The 12,459-nt window shown below is 46.9% G+C and overlaps 1 protein-coding gene across 2 annotated transcripts in view; it reads left to right on the top strand.

The window, feature by feature from the left end:
• The window catches only part of ENTHD1 (ENTH domain containing 1), a 141,152-nt gene that overhangs the window by 114,003 nt on the left and 14,690 nt on the right, over positions 1-12,459 (top strand). For both annotated transcript variants that reach the window (XM_002721414.5, XM_051834068.2), the window contains one exon: positions 7,473-7,865. In XM_002721414.5, coding sequence (XP_002721460.3) covers positions 7,473-7,865 — 393 coding nt within the window. The remainder of the gene's footprint in view (positions 1-7,472; positions 7,866-12,459) is intronic.

Here is a 12,459-nt window from a genome sequence, read left to right as displayed (position 1 = left end):
GCACATTATAAACAACACACTTGTTTACTGCCGGGGGTCCAGAGCCTAGAATAGTGCCTCACACATCCTTGTACTGAGTATTTGTCAAGTGAATGAATAATATATGAAATCAATGGGGGGAAAAAGTGAGTCCTCACTTAGTGTTTATGAGACCGTAGGGAAGAAAACAGGGATTCATTTTAACTTGGAGGATGAAGGAAAGATTCTATGCAGGAGCTGGTGTTTGAGTTGGGCCTTGAAGAATGAAACAGTTTGGGGCAGCAAAGAAGGAGATTCTAGGCTGAGGAAATAGTGGGAGCGAACGCAGGCTTGAGCATGGAATGTCTGCCCAGGCGGCATCACTGTGGAAGCTGGAAATCTGGTAGGGGAAGAGGGTGTCGGGCACGGCTGAAGGCTTAGTGCTGAGAGCCTGGAATTTGAGGACCTCAAAGAAACACAGCTGCGTCCAGAGAGTCGGGGAGGTGAGTGGGCTAATCTGTGCAGAGCCTCACGAACTCTGAAACCATCTGAGAAGTATTGGAGGAAAGTGGCGTGAAGAACTGCTGATCAAGGTTGGCGCCACAGCTCACTAGGCTAATCCTCCACCTTGCGGCGCCGGCACACCGGGTTCTAGTCCCCGTCGGGGTGCCGGATTCTGTCCCGGTTGCCCCTCTTCCAGGCCAGCTCTCTGCTGTGGCCAGGGAGTGCAGTGGAGGATGGCCCAAGTGCTTGGGCCCTGCACCCCATGGGAGACCAGAAGTACCTGGCTCCTGCCATCAGATCAGCGCAGCACACCAGCCGCGGTGGCCATTGGAGGGTGAACCAACAGCAAAGGAAGACCTTTCTCTCTGTCTCTCTCTCTCTCTCACTGTCCACTCTGCCTGTCAACAAAAAAAAAAAAAAAAAAAAAAAACTGATCATTTTGGAAAGGGCACTCTGGGGGCTGTGAGAGGAAGGGGGGACCTCTCAGAGGTTGTGGCCGCCCTGGCTTCAGGGCAGCCCAGGTGACTGGAACAGTGACATCGTGTCCACAGAGGGAGGCAGCAGGGTGGTCAGACCCGTGTCACCCAATGTCAGGTGGGTGCCTGGGACTGGAGCTCACAGAGGTCAGCCCTGAGGATTGACACGTGTCACTCACTTGGGTACAGGAAGCGGTCCCAGTGCTCGTTCATTACGGGAGTAGATGACGCCTGGCTCATCGATTGCTGAGCGAGGGGTGTTCAGATCTCCAGCTGGGAGTCAGTAGATTTCCCCCTTCTGTCTGTAATTGTGTGAGGTTCTGCTTCATGAATTTTGAAACTCGGTATTAGGCATATATGGGGAGCCTTCAAATAGTTTGTGGAGAATACATGTTATGATAAAACTATTCATGGATTTCAAAACATTTTTGCACCAAAATGAACAACTTTTAATTCAATTGCTCATGAACTTCTTGAAGCACCTTGTAAACATTTCTAATGTTTCTATGACTGGCTCTTTGCCCATAAGAAATGTCCCTTTTTATCTTGACGTCTGCATACCCTTGTCTCAAAGCCCGTTTTATGAAATTGTAGTAAATCCACTCAGCTTTCTTATGCTTATTGTTGCAAAGTATATCTTTTACTTCCAACCTGTTGGCAATTCTGTTTTTAAAGTGTGACTTCTGTATACAGCATATAATTAGACCTTTTTAAAATCTGGTCTGAAAGATTACAAGACCCTTTCACTGCACTTAATACGGTTACGGAAATGGTTGGCTTCGGGTCTACTGTTGTCCTCTTGCTTTCTGCTTGTCCCTCTGTGTTTTGTTCCTCTATTCCTCCTGCCTGCTGCCTTTCAGGCTAATTCAGATTTTTTAGAATTCCATTTTATCTCTTGGCCTTTTTAGTTATACTTCTTTTGATTCCTGTTAGTGGTTTATCTAGGGATTAACTTATATTTCCCTAAATAGTCACAGTCTATTTAGAGTTAAGCTAGTATCCCTACTTCATGTAAAAATAAGAATCTAGCAAATCATATAGATCTTTCTACACCCGTCATGTGTGCTGTAGTTGGCACAGATGTGTGTTTGTTATAATACTCCACACCTAGTATTTTAATTTTTAAATAGTTACACATGTATTCAAGAAATCAGGAGAACAGTCTTTTGCATTTTTGCATTTACCTACGTACTTTCCATTTCTTGCATTCTTTTTTTCCTCCAAAGATCCGACTTTCCATCTGGTTTACTTCCTTTAACGGTTCTTACTATAAGGTTCTTACTATAAAGACTTGCTGGCTGGCAATTCCTTTTCATAGTTTTTTTTTTTTTTTGCTTACGAGATTTAATTTTACCTTCAGATATGAATGGTGTTAAGGGATGCAGGATTCAGCAGTAACACTTTTCCCTTTTTTCAGCATTTTATTTGCGTGATTTATTTATGTGGTTGGATCTTGTGTCAGAGCAGGTCGCGCTGCCGCTTGGGATGCCCGCATTCCGTGTCAGAGTGCCTCGTCCGAGTCCCCGCATTTCTGATCCAGCTTCTGTCCTGTCGGCAGCGCTACAGAGGAGGAGCACGTGATGGCTCAGGTCCTTGCTTGAGTCCTGCCGCCACGTGGGAGACCTGGCTGGGGTCACAGGCTCCTGACTTCAGCGTTTGGGGAATGAATCAGCAGAAGATCTCGCTCGCTCGCTCGCTCTCTCTCTCTCTCGCCCTCCCTCCCTCCCTCCCTCCCTCTCTCAAGTAAAATGAAAATCATTAAAATCTGGAAATGTTTGAATTGACATGTTATGCAAATATATTCTTTATGTTACAGTCTTTTAGGCATTGTGAAATTGAACTGATAATTTGTATCTGTTATTTTTATGTGTTTATATAGACTACATGTATGCGTATAGGTATAAGCAAGTATTTGTGTGCATATATATGTGTATCTGCCTTTAGATCCATACTAGATTTTTACAATGTTTATTTATTTATTTGAAAGAGCTGCAGAGGGAGGGGGAGAGGCAGAGAGAGAGATTTTTCCATCTGCTGGTTCACTCCCCAGATGGCCACATTGGCCAGGGCTGACCCAATCCAAAGTGAGGAGCCAGGAGCTTTGCCTGGGCCTCCCACGTGGATGCAGGATCCCAAGCACGCGGGCCATCTGCTGTTTGTCCCAGGCCACCAGCAAAGGGGCTGTATTGGAGGGATGCCAGTGTTGCAGGTGGAGGCTTTACCTGCTATGCCACAACGTGGGTCCCCATATTAGATCTTAGGTTAGCTGACAACAGGAAGCAGGACTTCCACTTCTGTATGTCTAAAGAGTCTAATGTAGTCCAGTGTGGACAGTAGGTACCAACAAGTGTTTCTTGATGGGTCATTCTTATTTTTAGGTTTCACATACAGTATCTATCGATATACGTAACATCGACAGATGAAGTTAGTAATAGATCATTTATAGATTAAAGAATAGTTCAGTCTAGCAAGCTGTTCCATACCTCATATATGCAAAAGCCTGCTGCAGGCCGTGAAGTCAGCACGCGGGAACTTGATGCGATGTGCAATAGCCACTCTATGGCACATGATTCAGTGAGAAATGAGTTTACAGAGAAGGGGTGGATTAGAGTGGAATAAGACACATGATTTGAAATAGCTTCTAGAAGTAGTATTGCCTGGTATAGGCCTGGAGGGATTGATAGGATTTGTGTGGGGTAGGAGTAGACCTACACAAAGTCAGTGGTGCTGAGGGGGAGAGACCCAGTGCACAGGGCATGTCTGAACAGTGAGGGCACAGGACTCGCCGAGGGTTGTGTCCTGTAAAGTCACAAGAGCAGAGGCAAAGGAGAGCCTTTAAGCACCAAGGAATTTGAAGTTTGTCCCTGACATGAGAGGGAGTTTTTTTTAAAGTTTTTTTTCCCCTGCAAATAGGAACCGTGAGTAACTAGAGCAGGGATGGACCTGAAGTGGGCTCAGTTGCTGGGTTGCATAGAAAACGCAGGGGTGGAACAAGGCTGACGGCAGAGGAAGGAAACAGCTTGCTCTCTAGAATCTTCAGCTTCCTGCTAAGCCTTTTTCCTCTTTGAGACTATGCACTCTGCATTCAAATCATTCTTGATTCACGTAAGGATTCTTCTGGATCAGAATATTTGATATTTGATTTATTTTGAAAGTTACCAGTTATAACTCAAGTGTAAGCACCCTGACAGTCAGTCTGTCCTTCCTGGCGCGTGGGGAAGGGGTGATGGAAATAAAGGACTTCAGGCTGGTTTCTCTCCTGGACTTTTAGGGTTTTCTTTGTATAATTTTTAACCTTTGTATTAAACATTAAAATGACAGCCACACAGACAACTGCATGCCTTTTAATTTTGAGACTTGAGTTGCTCCTATGAATATTTTCATCTGAAAAACATTGTTGCTCTGAATTGTCCCTGTTTGACTCTGCCTTTCAAATAAAAATATAAATCTTGGGGCAGCGTTAATCCCCTGCCTGCGGTGCCACTTCTAGCCCTGGCTGCTCCTCTTCCGATGCAGCTCTCTGCTGTGGCCTGGGAAAGCAGTAGAAGATGACCCAAGTGCTTGGGCCCCTGCACCCACAAGGGAGACCTGGAAGAAGCTCCTGACTTCAGATCAGCCCAGCTCTGGCCATTGTAGCCATTTGGGGAGTGAACCAGCAGATGGAAGACCTTTCTCTCTGTCTCTCCCTCTCACCATCTGTAACTCTGTCTCAAATAAATAAATAAAAATCTTTTAAAAAATAAATCTTTAAGAAAAAGAAGCTAAACTATATTTAATTTAGATGGACAAAGGCATTACCTTTTTTGTTTGCATCTGTGTGCTTCCGTTTTTTCCTTTTTACTTAACGAGCGTTGTGGAATCCGTCCTCTGGGAGTGACGCCGTTGAGTGCTAGGATATAAGATAGCGCCTCATAAGGTCTCCTCAGGAAGACCGGGGGCAGGCAGAGGGCGGACTTGGAACATGTTACTGGAGGCATTCAAATTAAACGCAGGGCTTGGAACAGAATATGGCAAGATGAGCAGTAAGAGAATGGAATGAAGGAGGGAAAAGATCAGCGAAAGTGATATTTTAATTGAATTTTAAAAGACAAATTTGATGGAAAATAGAATTCCTGGTAGAGATAGCAGGTGACATCAGCGACTTTCTTCTGGCCTCCAACCATGAATAAAAATAGGAAGTTTTTTTTTTAGAGTCAAAGAAAATGCTCTTTCATTTGTAATTTTAAATTTATTTTTATTTATGTGAAAGGCAAAGAGAAAGAGATCCAAACAGGCAGGTCTTTCCTCCGCTGACTCACTCTGCGAAGGCCCACAACAGGCAGGGCTGGGCCAGGCTGACACCAGGAGCCTAGAACTCCATGCAGGTCTCCCACCTGGGTGACAAGTTCCCAAGTACTTGAGCCGTCATCTCTGCCTCTCAGGGTGCAGAACTTGGCCCAGGCACTCCAACACGGAACGCAGGCGTCCCACGCTCTGTCTTAACCACTGGGCCACATGCCCACCCTCTGCCTTCCTTCAGTAACTCGGAGCCTGCGTGGACTTTGTAGTGCAGCAGGTTCAGGCACTTGCCATGCCAGCATCCACATCGCCGTGTGGCTCAAGTGCCAGCTCCCCCGCTTCGTCCAGCTTCCTGCTAATGCACCTGGGAAGAAGGCAGAGGACAGACCAAGTTCTTGGGCCCCTACGTAGCACCCTTGGAGACCTGAATAAAGTTCCTGGCTTCTAGCCCTTAGAGCCATTTGGGAGTGAAGATCTTTCTGTCTCTGTCTCTCCCTCTCTGTTGTTCTGCCTTTCAAATAAATAAATTTTTAAAAAATAGAGGCTGGCATCGTGACGCAAGTGGCAATTGTGACGAATGCATCCCACGTCAGAGCATCGGTTCGAGTCCTAGGTGCTCCGCTTCCAGCCCACCTCCCTGCTAATGCCCCTGGGAAGAAGGCAGCCGACGATGCCCCAGGACTTGGCCTCTGCCACCATGTGGGAAACCCAGGTGGAGCTCCGGGCTCCTGCCTTCAGCCTGGCTGTTGAGACCCTTTGGGGAGTGAACCAGCAGATGAAAAATCAATCTGTATTTCCCTCTCACCTCCAGCACCATATCTGTGTCATTCTGCTTTTCTTTTTTTTTTTTTTTTTTTTTTGACAGGCAGAGTTAGAGAGAGAGCCAGAGAGAAAGGTCTTCCTTCCATTGGTTCACCCCCCAAATGGCCACTACTACGGCCGGCGAACTGCGCCGATCCGAAGCCAGGAGCCAGGTGCTTCTGGTCTCCCACGCGGGTGCAGGGCCCAAGCACTTGGGCCATCCTCCACTGCCTTCCCGGGCCACAGCAGAGAGCTGGACTGGAAGAGGAGCAACTGGGACAGAACCAGCGCCCCAGCAGGGACTAGAACCCCGGATGCCGGCGCCACAGGCAGAGGATTAGCTTAGTGAGCCACGGCGCTGGCCCACTCTGCTTTTCAAATAAACAAAGTCAATCTTTAAAAAAAATTTAAAGAAAACCTTCAGAGCCTGAAAGTGATGACTGCATGTAACATGCATTGGGGATGTGTTATCATGTACCTGCAGTGTAGAGTCAATTGATGGTGATTTGCACAGCGCCTATGTGCTCGTCCCGGTGGGGAGCTTCCAGTGATCCACTCTTCCTTTTACCCTCTGCCACCTTTAGTTTGGTGAACCCAATATCCTCAAAATAAGCTTCCTTTCCACTCCAGGTTCAGGTAAGGCTGTGGAGAGCGAGCGCAAGCATTGCGAGCGCTGAGAACAGTTTCATCTGGGAAGGCGACGCAGGCCTGTGATTCCTAGGTTGAATAGGCGTCCTGCATCGGGTCCGTCTTCAATTTCATCTCATGATTTCTCCAGTTCTCCTACTTTAATCAATATTGCTTGTCTGTTAGGTTCCACACACTACTCCAGGCACTTCAGCGACTCTGTTTGGTGACTGGAGTGGACAGAGGCCCCAGATCCGGTGGAACTGCCATCTCGGTAGCTGTCACAGCAACCCTGAAGCTGTCTCTCTCCTTCCCTGTAGACAAGGGTTATTAAAATCACGCTGCTCCCTGAAGCAGAGTTTCTGTAGGGGTCCTCGTGTAGACACGGGGAAAGCAGACATTCTTCATTCCGGGGGAAGAGAACTTCTGTAGCTGACGGCTGTGTAGGGTGGACCTGTGTGATGGGGCATGTTTTCTGTAGTTTATTTTGTAAGATGAAAGTTAGAATGTGCTAAAAATATGGTGGTTTCAGAGACAGATAAGTGGGTGATGGGAGAAATATTTGAAGACAAGTTATTTGAAGCTTTCCTTGCTTTGTACTTCAGTGAGGAGAGAGGGAGAAGGCAACCACCAATGCCTAAGGCAGCGATTATAGTTTGGGAGTTCTTTAAATAGGCAAAAGAGAGAAGCGTAATAAGACCACGGGAGACCTAAATAGGAAAGAGTTCTGTTATGGCATTAGAAGCCCAACTTGTGAGAAGTGCAGTGGATTTGAACAGAGTGTTTTCAGTCTCACTTTGAGCATAATTCTTATGTGTTACCCTGCAGGTGCTGTGCCTGCTCCCTCGGGGAAAAGTGAATCCCCACAGGTGGCCGTGACTTTGGGCAGGAGGTCAGACGGTACCGATACAGCTGCCGGGACAGAAAGCCCCCTGCCAGCGCCTCCAGACGAGCAGGTGGCTGCGGGAAGCCGGGAGGCCCGAGCAGCTCTGCCAGCATTCTGGTACGCAAGTAAAGAAGAGTTCATCAGCTCCAACTTAAAGATCGCAGAGCCAGAGTCTCCCTTCCACAGCCGGGCCTCTGTGGAGACACTCTACGTCTCTCCCTCACTCAAAACCTTTGACCCCGTCAAGGAGAAGGTGATCGATAAGGACTGCGAGAGGCCGACGGAGCCCGGGGCTGTTCAGATGGCGGACGAAAGCCAGCCCTGCCCCACCGCCGGTGAGTCTCCGAAAAGCACAAGCCCTCTGTGCAGCCAGCTCCGCTTCCTGCACTTCCTGTCGCCCCCCCCCCCACCCTGCATCAGTGATGTTCAAATGTGCATGCCACAGAAACGCGTCTCCCCTGGGAAATTGTTCCCTTCAGGGCTGACAGATAATTCGTTATCGTGGGTCGCCACTGCATCGCTGAGTGTGTTGCTGTAAGGGCTGGGCAGTTTGTGTGCAGCCTAAATGAAAAGGAACTAGCGTTAAGTAAGAGCTTCCTGTTCGCCGTGTGGGCTGCTTATTAAGCTAGCAGGTGACACAGAATTGGTCGTGTGTATTGTGGTGTCTGCAGACAGACTCGTGAGACTGTATGTTGCTCAGACGGAGGGGACGGAGGATCTTGTCACTTTTCTGTCTTTAAAGGGGATTTGGAATTGACTAGTCATGGTGGTAAAGGATAAAGCTAGTTGATATTCCAGGTTGTTGGCTTCAGTTATTAAATCATGCATTATACAGTTATGCTTTCTTCATTAAAGTTAATTAGAAGAATAATTTGTTTGCTTATGCATTTTTCAAAGATTACATAGTAGTTACATAAGTTCATATGGCTAGTAGTGCTTGCCAGTTCATAACTAGTAAGCTTACAGTCCTCAACTGCAGATCAGAAGTACACATACATTCAAACAGTGGAAACCACCATGTTGGGGTTAAAGATATTGGGGTTCTAGAAAGGTTAATGAATAATGAAAGATTATTCTTACCACTCTTTGGAGAGTTTTTTTGTATTGAATAGCCTAAAGGAAGTAAAACGGATTCTCTGTGTGTCACCAGATTCACTTTCCTGCTGAGACTACTGATGTGGAAGCCAGGTAGTCACTGGCTACGGTGACTGCGGTGGCCCATGTGTGTCCCCGGGAAGTTGTCACTTTTGGTTCATTTCTTTCACAGCACCACAAAGAGATAAACTGAAAATGAATTTGGGGCACTGTTTGTATGACAAGTAAGCTTAACAAAATTTAGTAAGACGTTCTTCTAACACCATTTAGCAAGGCGGACTTTGGCTTCTCTTCAAAAGGAAGTAGACGGGGGCCAGTGCTGTGGTGTAGCAGGTAAAGCCACCGCCTGCAGTGCCGGCATCCCATATGGGCCTGGCCCGAGTGCTTGGGCTCCTGCACCTGCGTGGGAGCCCCAGGAAAAGCTGCTGGCTCCTGGCTTCAGATTGGCCCAGCTCTGGCTGTTGCAGCCATCTGGGGAGTGAACCAGCAGATGGAAGCCCTCTCCCTCTCTCTCTCTGCCTCTGCCTCTCTGTAACTCTGCCTTTCAAATAAATAAATAAATCTTTTTTAAAAAACGAAGGAAGGAAGTAGATAGATTGGTCTAACCCCACCTCCAAAAGTAACTGTTACAGCAGGGAAGTGACAAGCTGACTTAAAGTCGTCATAGACAACAAGGGGGAGAACACAGGATGGAGCAAGCCCCCAGGGAGGAGGGCTGCTGAGCTGAGCCCCACATGCACCTCCGTTCACCGCCTTGGGTCGCTTGCCTGTTAGCAGAGCCTGAGAATAGACGCTGAGGGAAAATCGAAGGCCCGGGCTTTGCAGTCTCACTCAGCTGGAGAGGAAGGACTGGAACTCGGGGCTCCCAAGGAGCAGGGCGTCCCCGAGAGCAGGACCCTCACCGGCGCCGACCCCGGCGTCCCCGAGAGCGGAGCCCTCGCCATGCCGACCCCGGCGTCCCCGAGAGCAGGGCGGGCGGCCGATTCTCCACTGCCCTCGGGAAGACATTCAGATCCTGCGCTGAGAGCTTCTGAGATGTCCTAATGAAGGACGTTCGGCACTCCAGGAAATGGACGGATGGCCAGAAAGAGAGGGGAGAAGCAGACATGGGGACAGGCCGCAGGTACTCTAGGGTCTGAAGGATCAAGAAGCGGGTTCTTTCAAATAATTATGAGTCATGTGATCAAGAGAACAGAGGAAAGGTGGAGAATTTCATCAGAGTCCCAGTGAACAAAGAAATGAATGTTTTAGAGCTGGCACGGGCCCTGAGGCTGCTCGTGTGAACACAGCCCGAGCGCAAAGGGGTCAGTGTTGGCAGAGAAGCTGGAAGGTCACCCAGAAAGCCCTCAAGAGGAGGCGCAGCAGGGTGAGCCTCGCCACTCAGCGTGAGCTCTGCCCAGCTCTGTGACCACTGACCGGCGCTGCTTGTTCATGTGGGCTGATCCCAGTGCATCTGATTGTAAAATAAATAGAAGTGCTGCTCGAAGCCAGGAAGAACTGAGAGAGATGTCCGCCTCTGCTCACTGCAAGGGTGACAGTTTGAAAAAATCCAGGCAAGTTATCTCCCCACTAAAACCAAAAATCACTTCTCAGAGCAATTTCACAGAGTCCAGACGTTCTACAACGTGTCATCCAAATGTTTAGCATAACATAAAAAATTCCTGGACATGCGGAGAAATAGGAAAAGAGGGTTCCTGCTGAGGCTAGAAGGCGTCGGTAGAACCTGGCCCTCGGTGACCCACGCCGCAGCCAGCAGCCAGATTCTCGGAGCCCTGCTCCGCCTGTCCAAGGACTTCAAGTGCAGTTAGTGAACGGAAAGAGGGAACTCGGCAGGTGGGTATGAGGGGCTTCAAAAGGCTTGTGAGAAGACGGAATTCGAACACAAGTGCTTCGGCTGTAAAAACTCTCTAGCACCCAGACGTAGAGTCTCCACAATCAGATGGAGGCTATAGAACTGAAAAGTAAATAATTGAAATGAAAAGTTTGCCGCAGGAATGTAACAGCAGATTAGAAGTGCAAGAGGTAGAAGTAAAATGAGTTCAAATAGAAATTATCTAATTGAAAAATGAGAAGAAAAGATCAAATAAAAATAAACAGAGACCCAGAGTCTGTGGGACAGTATCAGACAGTCTGACGTTGGTGTAATTGTATTTCCAAAAGGTGAGGAAAAGAGATCGGGCCAGAAAAAAATACTTAAAGAGGTAATAACCAAAAGCTTTGTAAATTTGTGAAACTTTCAGATCCAAAATACTCAATGAACCCTAAACCTAAGAATAAATGCAAAGAAACCGCACCTCAACATTATAATTGAAAACTGAACCCCAGACATAAGATCTTCAAAGCAGCAAGAAAATATTGTCACTTTAAATACAGAGGAACAATATCAGAGACTTCTTTTCATCATAAGCAATAAGTACCAAGAGACAAGGAAAAGTCATTTCACAAGTGTTAATAGACAAAACCTGGGACAGGCGTTTGGCCTAATGGTTACCATACCTGCCTCCCGAATCAGAGCCAGGCTTGTAGTCCAGCTTCTAGCTCCCAATTCCAGCTTCCTACCAGTACAGGCCCTCGGAAGCAGCTAGGTCCTGGGAGCCCATGTGCGAGACCTGAATTGAGGTTCCAGCTCCTTGCTCAGGCCCCAGTCTCAGTCCTGGCCATCGCAGGCATTTGAGGAATGAATTAGTAAATGAGAGATGAGAATGGACATTCTCTCTCCCTCTGTGTCAAATCTTTTTTTAAAAAGACAAAACCTGTCAGAATTTTATATCAAGCAAAACCAAAAATGAAAGTAAAAACAGACATATTCAAGTGAATAAGAACTTTTAAAAAAAAAAAAAGATTTATTTTATTTGTTTGAAAGAGTTACAGGAGCCAGCACTGTGGTGTAGCGGGTAAAGCTGCCGCCTGCATTGCTGGCATCCCATATGGACACTAGTTCGAGTCCCGGCTGCTTCACTCCCGATCCAGCTCTCTGCTATGGCCTGGGACAGCAGTGGAAGATGGCCCAAGTGGGGAACCCAGAGGAGGCTCCTGGCTCTGACTTCGGATCAGCCCAGCTCTGGCTGTTGTGACCATCTGGGGAGTGAACCATTGGATGGAAGACCGATCCCCCCCCACCCCTCTCTGCCTCTGTCTCTACCTCTGCTTCTTTGTAACTCTGCCTTTCAAGTAAATAAATAAATCTTACAACACAAATGTGTCTGTAGGATACAATGGGTCTTCAAAGAGCCCATGGAAATGCACATATAACAAAGTATGCATGCTTTTAAATTTTTTGCAACAAAATTAATGTATTTTTAAGTTCACTTTTCCATGAACTTTTTGAAGTCCCCTCATATCTATTACAATATAGTACAAATAAGAGAGTCCATGGAATTTTACTGGTGAAAGATTTCTGTATTTTACATGAAATAGAACAGTATTAACTATAATTAACTGGTAGTAAGTTAGACACGCACATTTAATCTCACTTGAAAGTGGTGTAGCTAAAATCCTACTGAAGAAATAATATGGAATATACAGATTAATCTGGTTAACCAAGAAAATGAATGGAAAATAAGAGACCCAAGTTTTACTATTTCCATTAAATATAAAAGGTACAGACATTCCAATTAAAAGGAAGATATTCAGATTGACTGCAAGAATAAGATCCAACTATATGCTGTGTAAGAAAGAAGCACTTTGAATGTAATCACATAAATTGATTGAAAGTAAAAGGCTATTTGGAGCCGGCGCTGTGGCTCACTTGGTTAATCCTCCGCCTGCGGCACCGTCATCCCATATGGGCACCAGTTCTAGTCCCGGTTGCTCCGCTTCCAGTCCAGCTCTCTG

Source organism: Oryctolagus cuniculus, chromosome 11, assembly GCF_964237555.1.
Source record: "Oryctolagus cuniculus chromosome 11, mOryCun1.1, whole genome shotgun sequence".
In the NCBI taxonomy this organism is placed as follows: Eukaryota; Metazoa; Chordata; class Mammalia; order Lagomorpha; family Leporidae; genus Oryctolagus; species Oryctolagus cuniculus.
The sequence above is the reverse complement of the archived record's forward strand: the minus strand, read 5'-3'. Positions and strand labels throughout refer to the sequence as shown.